Genomic DNA, 25,135 nt, shown 5'->3' with positions numbered 1-25,135 from the left:
TTCAATACACATTTTTGATTCATTAAAGTCTATGGAACCCAAAAAACAGAAAAAAAGTCCCTGGTCCGGTCTATAAAATGCAGAAATGTGAACTGCATCCATATGAAAACCATGTAGTGTGTTTCTGCAAAACTAAAAACGCACTAAAAAATGCATTGGTGTGAACCAGGCCTTAGTCCCAGTTCAGGAGGTTCCAGTGTTTAGCTGCAGGCAGAGGGCACAGGTGTCTCATCCTGCCCCACTGCCAGGAGTCTGACAAACACTATGAGAGGCTGAAAACAAATGTGACTAGATGGGACTGGATGGTACAAACCTTTAAGGCAGTATGTGCCCAGGGACGAGTTCTTGTATTACGGGCATTTGTCCCTGAGTACATTCTTTGCTAAATGTTCGTACCACATCAAGCTGCATCCAGCTGCAGTAGCTGCCAGCCTCTCATAGAGTCTGAAAGGCTGCCAGAAGCAGGGCTGAATGTGACACCTGTGCCTCTCCTGGCAACTAAACACTGGAACCTCCTGAACCGGGACAAGGGCCTGGTTCACACCAATGCATTTTTTAGTGCGTTTTTAGTCATTCCTCCCTGGGGACATACTGCCTTTAAAGGTTTGTACCATCCAGCCCCATCTAGTTTTCAGCCTCTCATAGTGTTTTGTCAGACTGCTGGCAGTGGGGCAGGATGAGACACCTGTGCCCTCTGCCTGCAGCTAAAAACTGGAACCTCCTTAACCGGGTCTAAGGCCTGGTTGCCACCTATGCATTTTTTAGTGCCTTTTCAGTTTTGCAGAAACACAGTACAGTGCAATTAACATGGTGTCCTATGGATGTAGTTCACATCTGTGCATTTTATGGACCTGCAGCTGAGCGCCAGAGCCCCATTGCAATGGTGCTAAATGCTCAGTGCGCATGGGGCCTTAGGCCTGATTCACACTTTGCATTTTGCAGATTTGCACCACAGAACGTGTTCCATAGGAAACCATTTTAAATGGACTGTAGTACAAATCTGCAAAATGAAAAAAGCACTAAAAATGCATAGGTGTGAATCAGGCCTTAAAAACAAGATTTTTGCAGGTGCTTTGATGCATTTGTAACTTGTGTTGTATAGGATGCCATGTAAATCCTCCTGTTATATATCTGAATTACCTTGTCTCCTATAAGGCTGGATTCACACCTATGCATTTTTAGTGCTTTTTGCATTTTGCAGATTTGCTCTACAGAACGTGTTCCATAGGAAACCATGGTAAATGGGCTGTAGTGCAATTCTGCAAAATGCAAAAAGCACTAAAAGTGCATAGGTATGAATCAAGCCTTAGTCACATTGTCTCCACTGCTGATGAGTTATCTTGCTGTGTGCTCTGTTTTTCAGATACGTACTGGATTACAGGGAGGCCAGTATGCACTGGAGGATTTGTTCTATAAATACGGTAGGTGTCGCTTGAATTAAAACATTGCCTAGTTAATATACCACCTATTCTGTGTTTTGTGTCATTCACCACATCAGTATGTAGTCAGATCTGAATTATCAGCTTTGGATAAACTTAATAGCTATTTATAAAAGATGGACAAATACAGACAAATTCTCCATAGACAACTGAGACCAATGCAGTTGAGTAATTGGGGCAAAGGCGTAACTACAACCTTCAGGGCCCGTTGCAAGAAACCATGAAGGGTCCCCTTGACCCTGGCAGGAGCCCTTTCCTCTGAGTCCGGGGCCCTCAATCTCCATCTCTGCAGCCTCAGCAGCAATAGGGCTTCCCATTGATTCACAAACTGAAGGACAGCTACTATGCTTCAGTTATAAATGGACATAGTGAGTGTGGAACCGATCACTCACTGTGTCCATTCAGAAAAGGAAGGGTCCGGAGGGGGGGGGGGGGCAATATGCCTTAGCGACGCTTTAAAGCCCTTGCAGATTACCACTTTAGATTTACAGAGGGGGTCTGGTGCTGCAATTACTGCCCATGATCTGACGTTCACAGTGATACCTCACATGTGTGGGACAATCGATATTTGCGTGCATGCTGGACTGACACACGCGGTTGCCTTTGCGTGCGAGCATGGGAGAAGGGGGCACTTTTTATTTTTTCACTATTCATTTATTTTATTTTTACACTTGATTTCATTTTTTTTTATTGCTGTCACAAGGAATGTTAAACATCCTTGTGATAGCAATAGGCATGTGACAAGTACTCTTTATGGAGAGATCCAAAATCCCTCCTCTGCACTTAAGAGCAAAGTCCAAGATCTGTGTTTTTGAATACTTTAGATTTGTAAAAACTGGCACCGATGGTTTCTCAGTTAAAAAAAAAAAAAAGAGGCTAAACTGGCAGGTTCCTTGATTGTACAGGAAGGTTTAGTTCTGCTTTGAAATAAGAAAGATAATGTCTAAATATTGAGGTACCGTATTTATCGACGTATAACACGTGCCGGCGTATAACACGCACCCCAAGTTTAGGAGGGAATTTTAAGGAAAAAAACTTTTAGGAGGGAAATTTAAGGAAAAAAACTTACATTTAAATGCCCATCAATGCAGCCTTATCAGTGTCCATCTGAAGCCTTGTCAGTGTCATTTGCAGCCTTGTCATGCAGCCTGTCCATCATTGCCGCCTTGTCATTCCGCCTGTCCATCATTGCAGCCTTGTCATTGCAGCCTGTCCGTCATGCAGCCTGTCCATCATTACAGCCTTGTGCATCTTGTGCGCCGCCGAGATGTCCTGTGTATCTCGTCGGCGCCCGGTAGTTCTCGGCGGGTTTTGGCCGCTTTCGGCCGCCTTCGGCCGTACTCGGCTTTTGACCGCCTTCGGCCGTACCCGGCGGCCTATGGCCGCCTTTGGCCGTACCCGGCGGCTTTTGCCCGCCTTCGGCCGTACCCGGAGGCTTTTGCCCGCCTTCGGCCGTACTGGGTGGCTTTCGGCCGCCTTCGTCCATACTCGCCGGCTTTCGGCCGCTCTCGGCCCTTCTCTGCGGTTTTCCGAAAGCTGGCGAGAAGGGCCGAAGGCGGCCGAAAGCCGCAAGAAGGGCCGAAGGTGGCTGAAAGCCGCCCAGAGCCCAAAAATTGCTCGGAAATCTCGGAGGATCGGCGTATAACATGCACCCGCGATTTTCCCCTGATTTTAAGGGGAAAAAAGTGCGTGTTATAAGCCGATAAATACGGTATTTTAAAAGGTGATTATATTTTAGCATCCAAGTTGCCTATGAAATCTAAATGTATTTATAAAAGGGCTAAAAAGTTGGGTTTAGAAATTGCACTATTGGGGAAGAATAATAACTATAGTGGTCAAAAGGAGGTTTCAGGCAAACTGGGAGGTTTTATTAGATGTGGTTCATGTATGGCCTGTAGGACAAGAGGGAACAAAATGAAAAGGAATTTGCTTGCCCTAGGACACAAGTTATTATTATTACTGGTACTTTCACATATATATATATATATATATATATATATATATATATTAGTTCCTAAATCGCACTCATACATACACATACTAGGGCCAGTTTAGACAGGAGCCAGTCAACCTACCAGCATGATTTGGAGTGTGTTGAAGAAACCAGAGTACTCAGGGGAAACCCATGCAGACACAGGGAGGACATGCAAACTCTAGGCAGGTAGTGCCGTGGTTGGGATTCAAATCAATGACCCTAGCGCTGCTAAGCGTAAGCTCTAACCACTTAGCCGCTGTGCTGTCCAGTTTATGGAATCAAGGAATTTCTAACCTGTGCAACTAAAGGGGTAATTTATCAAATACAATTCTATAGTCGGAAACTATACATAGGGCAACCAAAACGACAATTAACAGTCTGGAATCAGGAACATTTTTGTAAGGTTCTACAAGGTAATGACAAGCATCCTCTCTCCAAACACTGCAGTGAATTCCACAATAGGGATTTGAAAGGGACTCGTTTTTAGGGGGGCAAGATAGGGGGTAGAAATAGTTAAACCAGGTTGGCGAAGGAAAAGTTTGTTAAGAAGATGTCTAGATGCGAATCCAAGTGGATTATTAAACGTAACACTATTGCTCTTACTGGATTAAACTTTAGCTTTGAACTTTTTGACATGCTTTCTTTTTCCCACAGTAAGGAGAAGCTGTTCTTCAATAGTTAATAAAGTATATTATGGATTTAATGTTTTATGACATGGGAAGTGGTTATATGAAGTTTTAGCTATTAGGGGTTAAGGAACTTGGAGGCGGGTTGAGAGCGTTTTTAAGGAGTGATTCATCCACCAATAGCCTTCCTTGAGAAAGATTGGTGTTTACCAATCGAAGTGTGTCGAATTAGCCTTCAGAACGCCTGAATTATTTTTGGCATCAGTTCGGGAAGGTAATGGAAATGCTTATATTTAGGTCCATGCTGACTTGATAGAAACATTTAGGGCCAGCTCTCACCATAGAAACGCAGTCCGGAAGCGTTCCAGATGCTTTTCTGCATGCATGTTTTTGATGCGTTCCAGTGTGTTTTTGGTGCAGTCCAGTGCATCCCCACCCTCTTTTTTCTTAACCTTAAATAAGGACATGTGTGTTCCAGTGCATTTTAGGTGTGTTTTTGATCTATTTTACCGCGTTCCAGTACAGCCCTGTGCAGAAAAAATGCAGCATGTTCTATTTTTTATTTTTTTATTCTGGAACTGACCACACTGGTGTCAACTATGCCATTGAAAACCATATAACCCTCTATCCATGTTTTTGATGCAGGAAAAAAAAGCACACTGCACTGAATGTGCTGTGAACTCCCTGTTCTGCCTCATATTAAAGGACTGTAGTCTCAAGTCTACCTATTCATCTCTAACCTTCTGAATGTAAGCCTAGCTAATATTTTTTTATTTTGTTGTGGGTAGAGCGGCAAGGGTTATATTACTGTTTCATGTTTTTTTTACTTTTTGCCTGTGCCTTCCTGTCCCAGTGACCACTACACCCCACATTTCTTGTTACAGGAAGTTGCCAAGAGCATGAATCCTTCCCATTGTAATATTAAAGTACAACTATATTTCTTCATTACATTTGAAGTTTTTTTAATGTTTTGAGCTGGAGCCACGTGATTTGTGGTTTGGCTGAAAGCAGGTTTACCTAATAAAGGGGCCATTGATTACCAGTTTGCAGTGCAGGAACAGAATAGGTAATGCATTTAAAGATAATCGGTTACACTTGCCTCTAATTTCAGGGGTGGATCTAGAAATCTGGGCACATGAACATTCCTATGAGAGGTTCTGGCCTGTATATAACCTCAGGGTAAGTACTCCAAACTCCAGTTCTGAGCTCCTGGTACAGACATTTTCAACTAGGGTTCCTCCAGAGGTTGCTCGGTGCTTCCCTGAACTGTGAATGATTGACCCCCCCCCCCCCCCCCAGCTGATGGTGCCTGCATAGTTCCAGGTCCAGTGCTGCTTGGCAGAGCCAGTGCCAGGAGCTATCTGTATGGGCTCATTTACACTTCCTTCAAAACATTACTTTGGACATGCTTTTTTAAAGCTCTATGGATGCCAGTCACAGCACTTTTTACTAAATAAAATGGTTAGCTTAAAGTCCTGTTTACACCTTGTGTTTGCTTTGTTTCAAAAATGATACCCCATGTGGCTTTAGTGGTTCTTCAAAGCCTCCATAAAAGTCCTGATGAATCTCGCTTAAAGCACCTGAAGCTTTTGAGAGGCTTTACTTCAGCTTTAGCTGCGCTTTGTTTTGGAGAAATTACATATATGAGATATGAACATACACAGGGCATTTTTTAAAGCTTAAAAAAAGCACCACTGAAGCATGATTGAAGCACCACTGAAGCATCATCAACCACCAAAGTATCAAAGAAGCCCCACAGAAGCATTGCAGAAGCATCAAAAACACATTAGAAAAACATGTTGAAGCGGTAGTTGCTTTAATGTGTGTTGAAGTTGAAGCAAGTGTAAATGAGCCCTAAGTGTGGCATTCTGGTCACCCCTGTAAGAGGGTCATTCTTCCAGTAACCACTAGTATAAGGAGCATTCTTCCCACTGGCCACCAATGTAAGGGGCATTCTTCCCACTGGCCACCAATGTAAGGGGCATTCTTCCCACTGGCCACCAATGTAAGGGGCATTCTTCACACTGACCACCATTGTAAGGGGCATTCTTCACACTGACCACCAATTTAAGTGGCATTCTTCACACTGACCACCATTGTAAGGAGCATTCCTCACACTGACCACCAGTTAAATTTTTTAGCAGGGTTTCTGTGAGATCTAAAAATTATTTCAAGAGTTTCTCTGGGGTAAAAATGTTGAGAGAAGATGCCCTAGTATCTTAACATTCCTAGGTGCCAGACAGAACCAGAAAATACATTGGACCCGATAAACTATTGGTGGTACAGAGGCAGGAAACTGATGTACAAAATTGTCAGAAAATTCAGATTCAGATTTAGAATACTTAATAAAATCACAAAGGGAAATGATTAATTATGACATCAAATTAACTATTATGCCATTTTTCTATTTCTCTACCTTCATACTCTTGATCTGACTATTTGTTTGCATCTGAAATGTTCATGAGTGACCTGACGGCTTGACATTTATACCATGTGCAGCCCGATCCCCAAGGGGTAAAGACAATTTTCTTCCAGTGCTATACCATCATATTTTTGGTCTATTTGTTTATTTGCACCTCAAACTTTCATAAATGACCAACCTGCATAGAAACTGTGTAAATGTTTTATATTTGTATATGCCGCATTCTATCCTTATCTGCGTATAAAACTTTAAAAAACTCAGATAAGAAGTGCTGTGCTGCCTACTGCTTGGTGAACTAATGCATTAATTTTATGCCCAAAAACTGTAGGCAATCTTTTCAATTAGAAAAAAATATATAAACCGCGCTGTTGTGTATGTCGTGCAAATTGCAACATTTCCATGAAATCTGAGAAATAAGGATTTTTCTATACCTAATGCACATGTCACATTCAACAGGAACATCAATGTATTATTTGTCACACAGAAAAAAATATTGCATCGCTGGTAGTTTATCAGGCCCATCATGTTGCCAGTCCAGTTAAATTCCACCCAGAAACTCCACACTTTTTATCCAAAAACCCCCAAACTGTGCCAAGTTTTGGTGGTGGTCACCTCCTCGTCCAGCTGAATATGAGATAAGTCCTGCAAATATTGATTCTGTTCATTTTATAAAGCTCCAAATACATCCACAGAGCTTAACAGCCTATTCAGACCAGTCTATTTCTCCTTGCAGTCTAATGTCCATGTCACATTGATCAAACTCATTCTAGGATCAATATTAAAGAAGATCTTCATTCGAAAACGAAAAGTACCGCTCATCTCTCTATCCACCCCACCCCTAACACATTAGAGGTGTTATTTTTTTCAGAGAGCGAGTACTTTTTATGACAGATACCCAATCCCACTTACTCAATTCTTGCCAAGGCGTGAATGAGGTCATTCATCCTGCTCCCCCAACCTTCTGGGACACGTTATAGGAGGCTGTAGGACCAGTCTCACTGTGTAATCACCCTCATGTGCAGTGGGGAGCATAAGGGAGTACCAACCAGCTCCCAAATTCAAGATAGCAGTGCCAAGGACCAACAGTAATCAGAAGAATAGGCTAAAGTAAGACCGCTCTGGACTCCATGGACTGGTAAGTACCTAACTACATCAACATGGGTCTCAGTGTCAAGAGCTGACCATTTGTCGATAACTGCTCCATGAGTGTTGGCCATGAACAGCCGGGGGAGCTGTCAGCATCCCATTGCTTCCATTTGGGCTTCCCACTTGCAGATTAATGCAGGGAACCCCCACTGGATTTCTATCTAAACGCAAATGGTCCCATTTGCAAGTGTGAATGGGGCCCTAGACCTCTTGCAGGCAAACAAAAGGAAAATGTCTATGTTGCCCATTGCAACTAATCCAGCTGTTATTTTGCTACCGCAGGTTAGAAATGCTAACATCTGATTGGTTGCTGTGGGTGACAGATTCTTCTGGTTTCTATGTAAATTATCCAGGGCATACAAAAGATCTCATTCTGATATGTTTTTGGTTGCAGGTGTATAATGGATCCATTGATGCCCCATACACCAATCCCCGGGCTCCTGTCCACATAACCACAGGATCTGCTGTGAGTAAAATATAGATATAATAATGACAAATACATTACTAATATAATATAGGAATACAGCAGTAATGGTCCCACACACTCAGAAGTTATTTATTTTTATTAGGCTAAAATTACATATATAAAAGCCTATAGATGTTTTTTTTTGCCAAGTCAGAAAAACCATCCAAGTTTTTTCCGATGGAAAATCCGGTCGTGTCTACGAGGCATTACAAGAAAATCTCCACAAACCATGCTAATGTATCATGCTCTGTATTTTGTTTCTGTTTTTCTTCCCAGGGCTGTAATGAGAGGTTGGATCCATTCTTTCCTCTACATCGGGAGTGGAGTGCAGTAAGGATTGAAGATTATGGCTATACTCGGATCCACATTGCCAACAAGACTCACATACACATTCAGCAAGTGTCCGATGATCAGGTACACGCATTGTGTTAGTGTTTGTACATGTTATGGGCTCTATATGAATTAATAATGACAACTAAAGAAGTGTAAGGTGCATAAGCTAATTCTACATGGCACCCTACATTACTTTTTAGCCTAGGTTCACACTACTGCAATGCAATGTACTGCGAATTTGATCCAGTTTTTGTCCTGTGTGAGGTGCAATTTTACTGAAAATTTACCATGATCTTACCATACATTTCAGGAGGACAATATCCAGAGATGTGAACTGTGTGCTGCGAGTTTACTTCAAGTTCAATTGAAGCCTATGAAGATAAAATTTGCATTGCACCATAGGAATTCGCATCGCACCCGCAGTCCGGGGTTGCCAATCTCCTGCAGCATTTTTTACTGACAAAACATGGAAAATATACTGGCAGAGCACATTTTTTACTGGCAAACTGAGAAATGACAGAACTCCTGTATGGGAAGACTCCCCCAGGGGGAGTTTTAGGCAGCAAGGTAAGTAATTCAAATGAGTAATGTACCGTATATAGATTCTTCTATATATATTACTCATTTGAATTACTTACCTTGCTGCCTAAACCCCCCCCTGGGGGAGTCTTCCCATATTGTACTATTCGGAGTGAGCAGCACCAGTACTTCTCTTTATATGTGTCTTTCCTATATTACAGAACTCCTATTGAAAACTAACACAGTGAATATTTGAACAGTATAAACATGATAAAACATGATATGGAAATACTGACAATACCTATAACAAAGTAATTTGCTTGATTTATACTTAAAATGTGAACACCACATGAAATTATGAGTCCCTGATATTTACTGGCAGTTGTAAAAAAATCACAGATTTTTACAAACTGTCAGTAAATTTACTGGCGGTTGGCAACCCTGCCACAGTCACCAAGCACAGGACCCTTTTTTTTTTTTCTCTCGCACCAAATTCGCAATGCATAGATGTGAACCAAAGCCATGGAATACTATGATTTTTACATGAGCTGTGAATCTGTGTGTTCCTAAACGCATCAAACCCGCTGTAAATTCTCATCAGCGTGAACCTAGGCTTGTAATCAAGTTCTCTGCCATTTTCTAGTAAGACCACTGGGGGGAGCTGTGTCATTGAGACTGAAGGATGATGTCTTTATAGCACTTTTGCTGAGCTTTATAATAGAATCAGATATGCTTAATGGATAAAATATATATATATATATATATATATATATATATATATATATATATATATATATATATATATATATATATATTACAGCTTCCCATTATATTTCAAGCGTATTTTGCTTTTTTTCCCATCTGGTAATCCGGAGAATAACCCGCTTCCTCTACCTTGGCAGAAGGGGGGATTCCCTCAAAGAAGAGAAACTTGAGTCCGGTGGTGAAACCCTCTAATCTTTTTGAGTGTTCATAGACCCCAGAAAAAGCGGGGGTCTATAAATGCTCAAACCCAGGGAGTGTCTTTAGACTGAGACACCTGATATGCATGTTTTTTTCTAATATGCAGCTCATTAAGCAGGGATAACTATGACAGCCCCTGGGTCTGCTCTTGTCAGCCACAAATTAGCAGTGGCAGAGTGTGTATCCGCTGTCTTTATATCTTTCATTTGAGCAATATTAGTTTTTCACTTTATAATGGTTGTAAACCCTAACAATTAACTTGTTTGCTCCTTTTTGTTCTTTTTAATATACAATTGAAAATGTTTTATTATATTCATGCAAAAAAAAAAAAAAAACTGTTTTGCGATTTTAGTCCAGAAAAGGCTGAATACAAAAAGAATGAATAAAAAAAATTTAAAAAAAAGGATTTCTCCATCCAAACAATTAAAGAGTAGGGCCGCCTTAAAAAAAATGATTAAAAGTCAGCAGCTACAAATACTGCAGCTGACTTTTAATAAATGGACACTTACCTGTCCAGGATGTCGGCAGCAGATGACGAGCAATCGCTCGTCTCTCGGCTTCCCCCGCCGCCATCCTCTGTCAGGGAATCAGGAAGTGAAGCGTTGTGGTTTCACTGCCCAGTTCCCTACTGCGCATGCGCAAGCATGCTGCGCATCTTCACTGGTCCCCATTGTGTTCTGGAAACTGTGTGTTTCCCAGAACACAAAGGGCGGGGGCATCTGCAGCTAGCTATTCCCAGAAGTGGGTGCAGATACCTGGATTATGCAGGTATCTTCACCCCCCTCCCCCCTGAAAGGTGCAAATTGTGGCACCAGAGGGTAGGGGAACCGATGAGCGGAAGTTCCACTTTAGGGTGGAACTCCGCTTTAAGGGACATGACAGCATGTCCCTTCAACAGAAGTTAATCAAATGATTGGCTTTTGTTGAGCTGGGACAGATCCCTGGGCTGATCCCTAGACTAATTTTGGTCAGTGCATAGCCAGCTGTAGGAGCTGAGTACATGTCTGACAGGTCTTTAGGTATTTTTCTGGACTTGCTGAGCCTCTAAGGCAAGGGTAGGCAACCTGGGGCCCTCCTGCTGTTGTGGAACTACATTTCCCATGAGGCATTGCAAGGCTGGCAGTTACAATTACTCCCAGAGGCCATGATGGGACTTGTAGTTCTGCAACAGCTGGAGGGCCCTAGTTTGCCCACTCCTGCTTTACAGGATTAAACATGGAGGAATGTGCATGTACTGCAGAGATTTTTCCCCAACGTTTAGTTGAAGCTCTAAATACGCATGTATGCAAGCATGTAATCTCTTTGTGTTTTCCCCTAGGATGGAGAGATCGTGGATGATATATGGCTGATTAAAGACAAGCGCTAAAAAAAAAATTTACATTTCTGAATAGTAGCAAACCTCACAAAGCTCTAAATACAAATCTGGCCTTCTAGAGATCCCTGGTGTCCCCAACCTGTGGCCCTTTGGGGGACCCTGCCGATTGTAGTCTGTATTTATTTTATGTAGATTGTTTCTTTGCATGACCTTTGGCAGGAAGATTCCAGAACTCATTTCTAGGACAGACTGCTGATGCTGCCTTCGGTTAATCCCCTGTTGGACTCATGAACTTCATTTTTGTGAACTACATTCTATATGAACTTCCGGTATTGCTTCATGAGTATCAATAATCACCATTTATTTACTTCTGAGGGACAGCACACTGGTTTTATTCTTTTTGCACTGGGTTTCCAATATATCCCCAATTGGAGATAGATTTGATATTGTTATTCACTTTGGGTATGTATAGTGTGCTTGTTTTTTCCAATCGCACACTTCTATTTTAAAATTATTTTTAAGATGGCAGCAGGTAACACAAACGTGAAAGCATTGGCGCTGTAATAGCAGGTATCTTGGGTACCAGATAATGTTTCTCCAGACTTAGCCCCTGTACACACGGTCGGAGATTTCGACAACCAAATCCGTCGGATTTTGTCCGTCGGATCTTGTCCGAAACTGTTGCATACACACGGCCGGACAAGGTTGTCGAACAATCCGATCATTCAGAACGTGATGACGTAATTTCGTTACGATGGGACTACGTTCAGGCTAGTAGCCAATAGCTTTGATGTAGGAATTTGATCTGAGCATGCGTGGCACTTGGTCCGATCAAAATTCTCTACACATGATCGGACTATGTCCGATCGAACCAGTTGGTCGGGAAATATTTCCAACATGTTGGAAAATTGGGTCCGACGGATATTCCAACGGAATCAGTCCGATGCATACCACACACAGTCGGATTATCCGACGACACGGTCCGATAGGACACATTCCGACGGATTCTCCGACCGTGTGTACAAGGGCTAAGACTGTCTCCTGAAGCATATCCCCAGTCTCCAACAACTCCTATAGAATGTATGCAGTCATTGACCATCTCCTGTTGCATGTATGCAGTCTTAGCCTAGGTTCACATTGGAGCAATATGGCTTGCGATTTGACATGCCAAATCGGCGGCTATTGCCGGCAAAAGCACCGTCCGAATCTGTGCGGCGCCACACCGATTCCCAAAAGTATTTCCTGTACTACTTTTGGCGACTTTGGGGCAATTTGTATAGACATCTGTGCAGGAACCCACACAGATTTCTGTCAAATCGCCGCTGAAGGCGGACTGCATTGCCGGGTTGAAATCGTGAGAGGGATTTCAATCCCACAGCAGTGTGAACCTAGGCTTATAGCTCTTCAAAGCATTACATTCACTAAATTATGTGTGCCGCCCTCCGGTGATGTTTGGTCATACTTGAGGCCCCCTATATCAAGAAAATCGACCACCATCATTCTAGATCAATGAGTGAGATGCATCCCCAGCAGTGGCGTCGCTACAGGAGGGCAAGGTGGGGAAATTGCCCCGCCCCAGGTTATTCCTTGCTTCCCTACTAAATTAGGCTGCTGGGCAGAGGTAGGTGCCTGGATCCCAGTGCCGTAACTGCCTGAATTCCTGTGGAACTTCGGGAGGTGGCTTCAGTCCCTGCCCCGCCTGTCAGACATGTAGCACAGAGCCGAGGGCTCTGCTACTCTTACTTGGCTCTGTGCTATACTGCACCACGTTTTCAGTGTGTTTCTGCTGCGGGCAAAAAATTCCCTGACCTTTTCCAAAAAATGCACCAGTTGAATATACACAGATGTGAACCATGGGAAATCATGTTAAATAGACTGTAGTGCGTTTCTGCAAAACACATAGGTCTGAACCTAGCCACAGAGAGCATCAACATACTTTAGGACTCGTACACTTGGTTGGGATCAGTTTAGTTTTTCTTTTTGCAAGGTTTTTTTTTTTCCTCAAAGAGAGAATGCTATGATCAGTATTTGCAACTCAAGGAGTGTTCAGGTCAACTGACTCTCAGCAGGATATGTTTCCGTTGGCAGATACCCCAGTCGCAATTGCAGGCCTACTTTATGGATGAAAGAGACAGCCAAGGCCTTAATCAACTATATAAAGGGGATTTCCACTAACTGAAATATCCCTCTGTGCCTGGGCCCCCTCCCTGTAGTAACACAGCAAGTCATATTTGTAAAGAATTGCCAGGTAGAATCCTCATTGCTAATTTTACTGATTGCCAGGTGACTCTCCACCAAAATTGCAAAATATTTATTACGAGTTCGCAGCGCACCTGACTTTGAAGTTGGACCCCAGTGTGACTTTGGCACGACTTGCATGTGACTTCTGTAACAGAAGTCAATGCAAGTCATGCCAAAAGTCAGACCAAAAGTAGTGCAGGAACTCAAGTCGCACTGATTAGAACGGTTGCATTGCACAGAACTGGGTCCAACTAGGGTTTAACTTCTGATGCGACAAATGCTCCAAAGTTGGAGCAATTATTGCATCAGTGTGAACCAGGCTTTAAAAAGCAGCATTAATCCAGCATAGTTTTAGTCTGGGTTCACATAAATGTGGATTGGATGCATTTTTAACAGCATTCAAGTTCATATAACATGTGAATGGAGCCGGTTCACACATGTGTGGAGCGGCCGACCGGCCGGCCATGATGTCCCTTCTACCAATCACCACTTGTGTTGTGCATGGATGGTGAAACTACAAGTAGTTGGGAAATACCCCTCCAGGATCATCAAATCTGTGCAATATTATGTTATATGTTTCTAACTATTTGTACTCTCTTGTTCATTTGCTAAATATTCATTTTTAACCATGTCAAATTGGTATGAAAATAAACTATTTTAGTATTTAAAAACTTTTTCTTTTCAAATTGCCTTAAAAATCCAGTTTAAGCAGTTGCCACGGCCGGCATGTGCGTCGAGAGGGCGTAGCGTTCGCCGGGGGGAGGGGCCGCTCGCGCTAAGCACACCGCTCCGACGAACAAGATGCAGGACATGGCGTGGAGCGGGGAGGTGAGAGATCCCAGCCCAGCCATGCGAGAGCCCACGGGGCGGTAGTTCGGAGCGGCGTTGCAGGATTCCACAGCCCCCGGAACAGAGCTCTTCCTGGCCCTCACAACTCTTCGGCTGCCCCCTCCCCAGTTTTCCCGTACAGCTGATTCTCCCCCCTAGCATCGGAAACTGCAGAGGCATACGGAAGTGTTGTTATGCCCAGAATCATCAGGATCCAGCAGGAGACACAGCAGTGAAAAGGACGGTAACCTTATTAATATCTTAATGACTTGGCTGTGTAACATATATGTTTAAAGGGGAAAGAATCAACGTGAATAAGGAAATAGCATATGCTGGTGAAGGCAGTCCTGTATATATATATATGGCTGAAGTTTCTGATGCTGGGTGTGCACTCATGTGACTGGGTGTCCCCGCTGAGTAGATTTGAGCCTAGTGTCCTAAAGAGAAGGTGCACGGATAAACCATAAACAGGACTATAGTTATACCATTCATCCCTACGTTGAATGCTGCTTGGTATATGTGAGTCGGGATCTCAGAAGGCACCTTCCTAAAACAGTGGTAGATCCGCGGGGTAGCTTGATTTTTATCCATGCAAACAAACCAAATAAGATATTATAGGCTACTCAAAACTGCCTATAACAACTGTATTTGTGAAACACATGCTGGAAGAGTCGCATAGTACTAAAAATTATAGAGTTAAATACATATTGATAAGCCGCTGAGGGCTCATCTTGATTCGGGCGATACTGTACCTGCTAAAAGAAGTGCCTCCACTTATAAGCAACAGAGACTGAAGAATCAGTGTATATATTTTAGAACATGGATATAATGGTTGGAGATAGAAAATGCTTTTCCCCTCGTCTTCTCTCTTTCCCTGGCATGCATGGAATCGAGCAGACATGTCAATCTGATTAAATCTGATTAGGTAGCCCGGAGAAGAAGATTGGCAAAGATAAATAAACGATAACGGGATGGTAGGGGCTAACATACATCCGTAGGCCTAAGCGCGGGCCGGAAATACCTGGAGTGGGAATTCTAAGGATACCGCCACAGGATATTGATAGACCGGAGGGATAGATATGTATTATATCCGCAGCGGACAAACTGAATAATATAAGACAGAGTACCTCAAATATACAAGACACTGTGCACAATTAATAGCACGGTGGAAAATCGCATGAGTTGACTCCGTGAGTGGCCCCCAGATCAGTGCATTTTGCCCCACGGACTCCGTGCTACATTTTCCTCTTTCTCCCTTTTTTTGCCTGTTTCTCGTTTTTTTTCTTTTTTTCTTCTCCCCTCTGAGCGGTGAACGTCTGAACAAGGCCTTGAGGCCAATTTCTACAGCCGGCCCTTTAGCCCTCCTTGTTCTAGGTATGACACATTAATATGATGCGGTGTTGATGATACACGACAACATACTGGTGTGACACGGTGCTCCCCAGAGTTACTCAGGTTCCCGCCTAGGGGAGGGGTGGCGTACCTAGAGGCTTCCCATTGTACATAGGTACATTCCGAGAGGAAGGGGGATAACCTTTAAGCAAATCGGGAAGCAAAGAGAGTAGTAGAATCAGTTTGCCACACAAAGTGAGTTGTAGGAGGTAACGACTTTGTCGAGGTACAGGATCAAAGGGAAAGAGTTATTGGGGCGCTCGGTTCCACAGGAGTTTGAAATAGACTGAAGATGAGTAAATCAGCGAACAAAATGGCGAAAAGTGGAGCCTCACGAAATTTAAAGGATAAGAGCCACGACACGACCATTCAACAATACATGACACAAGGGGCAAGCCCCAAAGAATCGGGAACGGATAAAAGGCAATCCACCATTTCAGATCACAAAAAGGGATCTGGTAAACACAAGGGTGGAGGCATACAGCCAGACAGCGAGGACATAACATCACACAGTGAGTGGGAGAGTAGCAAAGTGGAAGAATCTAGGACAGAAGATCTCCCCCCCTCGAAAGGAGAAATGGCAGAGATGCTGCTAAAACTAGAGAATGCAATTAAAACAGATATTAGGGGACTTCGAGAGGATTTGGGTGGACTATTGGAAAGAGTAGAAGCTACAGAAAACCGCCTTGATCTCCAAGCCCTAGAGTTAAACAAAGTCTCAGATCAATTAAAAATGCTACAACAAACACAAAGGAATACACTATATAAACTGGAAGATCAGGAGAACAGAAGCAGAAGGCAAAACTTGAAGCTCCGCTTGATACCGGAAACAAAAGGCGAAGATTTAAGATCACTACTAAATAGCATTTTATCCCCCTATTGGGGGAATGAGACCAGAGCCCCTTTAAGGATCGATAGAATCCACAGAATTGGTAAAGCAAGACCGGGAGATATGGACAGACCAAGAGATATAATAGTGCGGTTCACATTTTTTGAGGATAGGGAGGCAATATGGAAAAAATTAAGGGGAAAAACCCCACTGGAATATGACGGTAGAGAAATACAGATATTTCCGGATGTTGCACCCGAGACGCTCCAAAGGAAAAAGCTCCTGAAACCGCTGTTAATGGAACTGCACACCCAGAATATTAAGTACAGATGGGGTTTCCCTGCTTGCTTGATAGGAATTAAGGATGGTATATCGGCAAAGTTAACTTTCCCGGAAGATCTGGAAGATTTCTGCGAGAAAATGGGTGTACGTAGGCCAGCACTTCCGGGCTGGCAAGATAAAATAATGGGTTCATCGTGAAGGAGGGGGGGGAGGGGGCGCGGGGAAAGGAAGAGGGGTGAAGGGAAAGGAAAGAAGGAAGATATGGACAAAAACATGGAAGTGGAATTCAATACCTCCCGTCCTATGGGTAGAGGCGGGAGAGGCGCAGGCGGGATACCCCAACCCACATAACAAAGAGTTTAGGAGATGGTAGGGGTATGTACGACCATCAACCTAACAAGGGCCAGAAACAGGCCAAGGGGGTTGGGAGGAGGGGGGCGGGTGAGGGGGAGAGGTGGGGTGGGTGGTCGGGGGGGGGGGGTGGGGGGTAAGGGGGGGGGGGAGGTGGGAAGGTGTAAGGCTGGGGAGGGGAAGTAAAGTAGAAAGAGGGGTTAGGGAGGAAAGAGAAAGAGAGACAGTGTGGACCACCCTAGTGAGTAGGTTGAAAAGTGCTCGTGTTGGGCTGGGGAGCCCTAGGACAAATAGATGGGTAACAGTAAAAAAGAAGGTTTGAAATTCATGTCCTATAATGTTAAGGGCATGAATACTCCAACAAAACGTTATAAGATTTTAGCTGAGCTGAAAAGGTACGAGGCCGATGTTGTATCTCTCCAGGAGACGCATATCTCCCTGGCATCAAACATAAGGTTATACTCCAGTAACTACCCGGTCTGGTATTATAGCGACAGCATTTCGGCTAGAAGCAGAGGGGTAGCGATAGGGTTTTCTAAAAACACAAGATTTCAACTAAGCGAAAAATTGTGCGATGCAGAGGGAAGATATTTGTTCCTAAAGGGTACATTAGAAGAACAGAAATGCACTTTGGTAAATTTATATGCCCCTAATAGCAACCTAATCAGTTTCTTAAACAAGATATTAAATAAACTTATGAATTTTAAAGCAGGATACGTAATTATGATGGGAGATTTCAACTTTGGCCTCAATCCGGTAGTAGACAGTTCATCGGAGGTAAAGAAGGGAAGAAGCTCGGCACATAAAAACATACTACAAAAACTATACAACAACCAATTAGTAGATATATGGCGAGCTAAGAATCCTCTGGTACGCGATTATTCCTTTTACTCCACAGTCCACGGAACGTATTCCCGGATCGACTATATTTTTATAGACCACGGGCTGTTGGAATATGTGACGGACACCGGGATAGAAGTTATGACCCTCTCGGACCATGCCCCGGTAAATTTATGTCTGAATATTTCAAGGTTAGGGAGGAAAACCTCTACATGGCGGTTGAACGAAGAACTTCTGCTTGGGGAGGAGGATAGAATAAAAATAGCGAGTGAGATTGAACAATATTTCATACACAACGACACAGAGGGAATTAAAAGCTGTACGCTATGGGACGCACATAAGGCCTACATAAGGGGAATACTGATATACATGGGGTCTAAAAAGAAAAAAATGAGAACCGAAAAAATCAACAACCTAATGAGAGAGATACACAAATTAGAACAAGATCATAAAAAAAGTAGATCACAAAAAGATCTGGTATTTAAAAAGTTAGTAACAACTAGGATAGAGTTGAAGGATCTTTTGGACCAAGAAGCTAGGATGGTGTTTAAGGGGTCAGCCAAGGAACAGTATCTATGGGGGGACAAATCAAGTAAGTTTCTAGCAAGAATGTTAAAAAAGAGAAAAGGGAGAAATTTCATTGGGGCAATCAAGAACAAAAATGGAAAAATGGTTTATTCCACTAAAGATATAGCAGAAATCTTCAGATCATATTTTGAGGGGATTTTCTCAGATAGTAATATAGGTGCAAAAAATGGAGGGAAAGAGAAGAAGATCAGGGAATTTCTAAGGAACACTATATTAACTAAAATCACCCGTGTTGAAGGGGAGATGCTTGAAAGGCCAGTCTCGGAAGAAGAAATAGTTAAAGCACTACTAAAATCAGTTGCAGGGAAGTCCCCGGGACCAGATGGTTTTACAACATTATATTACAAAACATTTAGAGAGGCCCTTGTCCCCCAAATGTGTCGGTATATGAATGGTCTGGGAGAAGAGTATGGAATGAGTAGGGAGGATCTAACGGCAACAATTACACTAATTCAGAAAGAAGGCAAAGACCCCCTACAGTGCACTAGTTACAGGCCGATCTCGTTGTTAAACGCTGACACAAAACTTTATGCTAAAGTACTTGCGGAGCGAATGAAGGACTTAATGACAACTCTGGTGCACCCAGATCAGACAGGTTTTATAGGTGGCCGGGAAGGAAAGGATAACGGAATAAAGACTCTTCTCCTGCTCCAGAAGATGAGACTGGGTGGAACCCCCAGTCTACTTATGTCGTTAGACGCGCAGAAAGCCTTTGACAGAGTAGACTGGGGGTTCATGTTTAAGACACTAGAGAAGATGGGAATAGGACCAAAGATGATACAGAGGGTTAAGGTATTGTACGACCATCCAAAGACACGTATAAAAGTTAACGGATGTGAATCGGAGGCGTTCGAGATGGAAAGGGGTACTCGGCAGGGCTGCCCGCTTTCACCCCTCCTATTCGTGCTCTCATTAGAACCACTTTTAGCAGCAATAAGGGGAGACCCTGGAATAGAGGGGGTGAAAGTGGGAAAAATTGAATACAAATATTCCGCTTTTGCGGACGATATATTATTGTATGTACACAACCCTAAGACATCTATGCCAGCATTACTAAATCTACTAGACCAATATGGGGAGGTGTCAAACTCCAAAATAAACAGGTTAAAAACGGAGATAATGAACATCAATATAAAAACGCGAGAGGCACAAAGTTTGCAACAGCAGTGGAAATTCCCGTGGAAGAGTGAACTTAAATATTTAGGGATAAAATTAGCAAAAACAGAGAGAAAAATGTACCGCTACAACTACATCCCGTTATTAGATGAGATACAGGCAGAATGTAAAAGGTGTAGTTATAGACCACTATCGTGGTTGGGGAGAATAAACTCACTAAAGATGATAATATTTCCTAAGATATTATACAGGTTTCAGATGCTCCCAATACCCTTGCCTAATGTTTACCTGTCAAAATTAAAAACCATCCTATTGAAATTTGTGTGGAAAGACAAAAAAGCCAGGGTGGCCTGGACGATACTCCGACAACCAAAGAATAGGGGTGGAGTGGCAATGCCAGACGTACAGTTTTATTATGAAGCAGTTGTTGTATCTAGAGTGAGCGAATGGAATATAAGGGACAACACAGAGAAAAGGTGGGTGAGACTGGAACACGAATTATGTAGAACACAATTGGATAAGCAAATTTGGAACCCCCCTAAGAAGAGAAGTATAGTTTTGGAAGGAAACAACATTACACGGAACACGTTGAGGATTTGGGATAAGATATATAGGAAATTTAATGGGAAATATAATTCACCACTGATAGCACTAAAACAAAACAATTTCTTTTTACCAGGGTGTCAGGAGATAGGAGGAAATTGGGTAAAGCAAGAAGTAAAATTAAAGGATGTTATGAAAGGGGAGGGGATTGCACCATATCACGAGTTGGCACAAAAAAAAGAGTTGATGACAATTGATGGGTGGAGGTACGCACAGCTCTCGAGCTTTATTAAAAGGCTCCCCCCACAGATTAGATCTGCGGAAGATTTAACCCCTCTGGAACAGCTATGTACTTTAAAGGTCTCAAAGAAAATAGTTTCAAGATGGTATAAAACGCTGCTGGAGGGAGTAGAGCTGTGGGTACCTCCGTACATCAAAAAATGGGAGAGGGAATTAGGTACACTACCAGATAGCACAATATTAAAGAGAATATATAAACTAGTGCACAGCTCAGCGGTAGACGCTAGAACGGCAGAAATGAGTTTCAAATGTGTGACGAGATGGTACTTCACCCCCGAGAGGAAAAGTAAATTTCAGCAGGATGGCGCCAGGGAATGTTGGCGGGGTTGTAGTGAACTGGGCACGATGACGCACTTATGGTGGAGCTGTCCAAAAATAAAAGCGTACTGGAACCAAATCCTAGCCTGCATTAAAGAAATTACAAACATAGAGGTGGAAGTGGACCCTTGGGTAGTGCTATTCCACGGGACAAGAACTGGACTGAGACAATATAAGGAATCAATGATACCCCATCTATTGAATGCAGGCAAAAAATTAATACCAAAAAAATGGCAAGAGAAGGAGGCCCCTGCAATGTGGGAATGGGTGGATTTGGTTGAAAAGACCCACAAGATGGAGTGTTTGAGAGGCAGTCTGGAAGAGCGGAGTAGTACACCAATGATAGAGAAATGGAAGTGTTGGGTAGACTTTAGGAAGAAATGGCTTATATCAGAGGGGCTGAAGAAGCCCTAAGATAGGTGCAGATAGGTTATAACAAGGCGCAAATCAGCGAAAATAAAATTAAAAGGCCCCATAGGATAAACAGGATAAGGTGGTCCACAGATAGGTAGGATGGGGGGGGGGGGGGGGGGGGATTTAAGGCTAGAAGGGGGATAATATGGGAGTATGACACCGAGAGGGATGAAACGGTTATTAAGTAGAGTTGTAGCTTGGAATGAATACTTTCAAAAAAAAAAAAATCTATTCTCATGGTTTTCGCCACGATGATGTGACTGCTTGGTAGGGACGCTGAGCTGTAAGCTGAGGTGGTCCCATGGTTATTAAATTGATTTCACTGAGTGGAAAAAAAAAAAAAAATCCAGTTTAAGGCTCCATGCACACTGGAGCTCATAAACGGGCATTTTTGGGAGTTTGGGTGTTTTTTTTTTTAACAGCCCATAAACTCCCCTCTATTGCCCTGTACACACGGTCGTACTTTCCGACGACAAAATCCGTCTGATTTTTTTCTGACGGATTTTGGCCCAAATTTGTTAAGCATACACACGGTCGCACAAAGTTGTCGGAAAAAACTATCGTTCTGAACGCGGTGACGTAGAACACGTACGTCGGGACTATAAACGGGCCAGTAGCCAATAGCTTTCATCTCTTAATTTATTCTGAGCATGCGTGGCACTTTGTGCGTCGGAATTGTCTACACACGATCGGAATTTAAACGATCGGATTTTGTTGTCAGAAAATTTTAGATCCAGCTTAGTGTGTCAAATTCTGATGGAAAAAGTCAGATGGAGCCCACACATGATCCGATTGCACATTTTCCTTCGGAAAATCCGACCGTGTGTACAGGGCATATGTGTCTATGCACACATGAACGTTTTTGGATGTTTATCAGCAGTGGAGTTTATGGGCTGGTTCAGGAGATGTTTTTCTGACCACAAAAAAAGCCAAAAGCTCATAAACGCTGATAAACATCGATAAACGCTGAAAAACGTGGCTCACCAGCGTTTTTAATGTTTTCGATCCATTGAAAATAAAATAAATAAATAAATAAACAAAAATGCTAACATTGAAAAACGCAAAAAAACACTACTAAACGATATTGCAAAAACGATAAAAGACTCACTGCAAAGCTACTGGCGTTTTTATAATATTATTTTAAAGTGGTTGTAAACCCTTACAAACCACTTTGACCTACAGGTAAGCCTAGATTAAGGCTTACCTTTAGGTCCAAGAACTATCTCCTAAACCTATACGGTTTAGGAGATATTTACCTGAAGACAGCCACCGCTGTCGGCGGCGCGCAGGCGCACTAGGCAAGCCGCAGATCGTGGCGATATGCCGCGAGTGTCGGCTTCCGTGCGCATGCGCGGGAGTGATGTCATCGCTGCCGTCAATCACAGCGCCGGAGCAGCGAGACCCACCAAGAAGATGGACGCTCGGAACTACAGGGGACAGCGGTGACTTCGCTGGCTCATGTGTCAGGTAATTGACACATAATGGACTACTATGCGATGCATAATAGTCCATTATGCTTTACCTTTGCAGGGAATCAAAGAGGAAGTAAACCCATTAGGTTTGACTTCATCATTTATTGAAGTGTGTATGGCCACTATAAGGCTTCATGCACACTGGAGCTCAGAAATGGCCATTTTTTGAAGTTTGGGTGTTTTTTTTTTTAACAGCCCATAAACTCCACTCTATGTTATCCTATGGGGGTCATTTACAAAATGAAAATCCACTTTGCACTACAAGTGCAAACTACAAGTGCAAAGTGCACTTGAAATTGCACTGAAAGTGCACTTGGAAAGTAAAGTCGCTGTAGATCCGAGGGGGGCATGCAAGGAAAATAAAAAACAGCATTTTAGCTTGCACATGATTGGATGATAAAATCAGCAGAGCTTCCCCCATTTTCAGATCTACCCCTCAGATCTACAGCGACTGCACCTACAAGTTCACTTTCAGTGCAATTTCAAGTGCACTTTGCACTTGTAGTTTGCACTTGTAGTGCAAAGTTGATTTGCCTTTCGTAAATAACCCCCAATGTGTCCATGCACACATGGACATTTTTGAACTTTTATAAGCAGTGGAGTTTATTGGCTGTTTTCTGAACACCATAAAATTGCATTTCTGATCACAAAAAACGCTCATAAACACTGATAAACGAGAATAAACACTCAAACGTGCCTCACCAGTGTTTTTTTTTAAATGTTTTTGATCTATTGAAAAAAAAAACGCTATTGCAAAAACGTTAAAGAAACGTTGAAAGACTCACTGCAAAGCTACTGGCGTTTTTATAATGTTATTTTAATGTCCAGTGTGCATAGAGCCTTGGACGGAAAAGTATAGAGGGGCTTTGCTCCAAGTACATGCGCTTTAAGTGCACGTGGTCTTCTGTATAGTGGGCTCCTGGGATCCAGATTCTCCTCTGTTACCAAGCAATGGATTCCAAGGAGATGTAAGCATTTAAACCAATTAGGTATTCATAAAAATGTTACCTATTACTTCAATAAATACATGAATACACCTAGATATCATCTGCTTATAATAATTTTTAGTCTGCTAAGTTTATTTTTTATTTTTATTTCTTTAAGTTTGCAGTCCGGAGTCCAATGTGTTTCTGTTCACGTGCAAATTTTTCCCTGAATTCGCACCTGAACTGGACCCCAAAAACACACAGGACCCTTTTCAAAACTGCACCACGGCCAAAATGAAAGACTCATGTGGCTTGGCATGTAATTGCCATCATTTCTTTATATATGAAAAAATGATTACTTTAGGCTCTATGCACACTGGACGTTAAAGAGGAAGTAAACCCTAGCTGATTGATATTCTACATACAAAGAAATGGATTTTGATCAATAGTTAAGATATGACCATAAGTTCTTTATCTGTTCTGTTTCCAGCATATAATCTCATTACCTGCTCAACTGAATTTTTGAGTTTGACCAAATTTGATTTACATTGATCATAAGGGAAATTATGACTTATCGGTTGTTTTCAGATTCAATAATTTTATCAAATCATACATCGATTGGATAGTAAAATAAAAGCGTCTATGGCCAGCAGAGGAGCTAACTGGCCACTGAGGCTCTTACACTGGTCTGTTGAATGGTGGTCTCTTTCATAGACCTCAATAATTAGCACTTCTGTCTTGCAGCACTGAGGTCTCTGGTTCAAGTCAGGTCACTATCTACATGGAGTTTGCATGTTCTCTCTGCCTACTCCGGTTTCCTTCTGCTCTCCAAAGACATGCTGTTTGGTTAATTGGCTCCTGTCTAAATCAACCCTATTATGTGTATGCGGGGCCCACCTTGTGTGCATGTCAGGTAAGGGGCCTTAGATTGTAAGCTCCTTGAGGGCAGGGATTGATGTGAATATAAAGTATGTAAAGTGCTGCATAGATACAAATTTGGAGGTTTGTAGCAGAAGGCTTTGAACTGGACAATACATGAACTGTAAATATATTTCTAATATGTAATGGCCACATGATCAAAATGTTTTTAATACAAAGTAAAAAAATTATACATTATACATTTTTTGCAACTGTGTAAATAAAATGGTTTTATATTATATATGTTATTTATGTTGATACTGCTTTATAGCTTTGGTAACACTTATTATATAATCAATTATTGGAGCTTCAAGGGGTGTTCCAGCTAAAAATAAAAGTAGCTGCTGGCTTTTAACCACTTAAAGTGGTTGTATAGTAAATTTTCGGACTTTTACCTACAGGAAAGCCTATAATAAGGCTTACCTGTAGGTAAAAAAAATATCTCCTAAACCTGTACGGTTTAGGAGATATTCCCCTCGCAATGCGCCGTTGACTGCAGCGGCGCATGCGCACAGGGGGTTCTCGGCTGAAAGTCCAGCAGGCGCCGGACCCTGCCGGGAAGAAATCTCCCAC

General features: G+C 42.6%; 1 protein-coding gene across 2 annotated transcripts in view; it reads left to right on the top strand.

Moving 5' to 3' along the window:
- The window catches only part of ACP7 (acid phosphatase 7, tartrate resistant (putative)), a 63,332-nt gene extending 49,216 nt beyond the window's left edge, over positions 1 to 14,116 (top strand). For both annotated transcript variants that reach the window (XM_077480225.1, XM_077480215.1), the window contains exons 10-14: positions 1,364 to 1,421; positions 5,152 to 5,219; positions 8,003 to 8,074; positions 8,351 to 8,488; positions 11,208 to 14,116. In XM_077480225.1, coding sequence (XP_077336351.1) covers positions 1,364 to 1,421; positions 5,152 to 5,219; positions 8,003 to 8,074; positions 8,351 to 8,488; positions 11,208 to 11,255 — 384 coding nt within the window. In that variant the 3' untranslated portion in view covers positions 11,256 to 14,116. The remainder of the gene's footprint in view (positions 1 to 1,363; positions 1,422 to 5,151; positions 5,220 to 8,002; positions 8,075 to 8,350; positions 8,489 to 11,207) is intronic.
- The last annotated feature ends 11,019 nt before the right edge of the window (positions 14,117 to 25,135 follow it).

The sequence above is a fragment of the Lithobates pipiens genome, unplaced genomic scaffold (assembly GCF_037356315.1).
Source record: "Lithobates pipiens isolate NorthernLeopardFrog02 unplaced genomic scaffold, aLitPip1_a1.2 Scaffold_1, whole genome shotgun sequence".
NCBI classification, from domain to species: domain Eukaryota; kingdom Metazoa; phylum Chordata; class Amphibia; order Anura; family Ranidae; genus Lithobates; species Lithobates pipiens.
The sequence above is the reverse complement of the archived record's forward strand: the minus strand, read 5'-3'. Positions and strand labels throughout refer to the sequence as shown.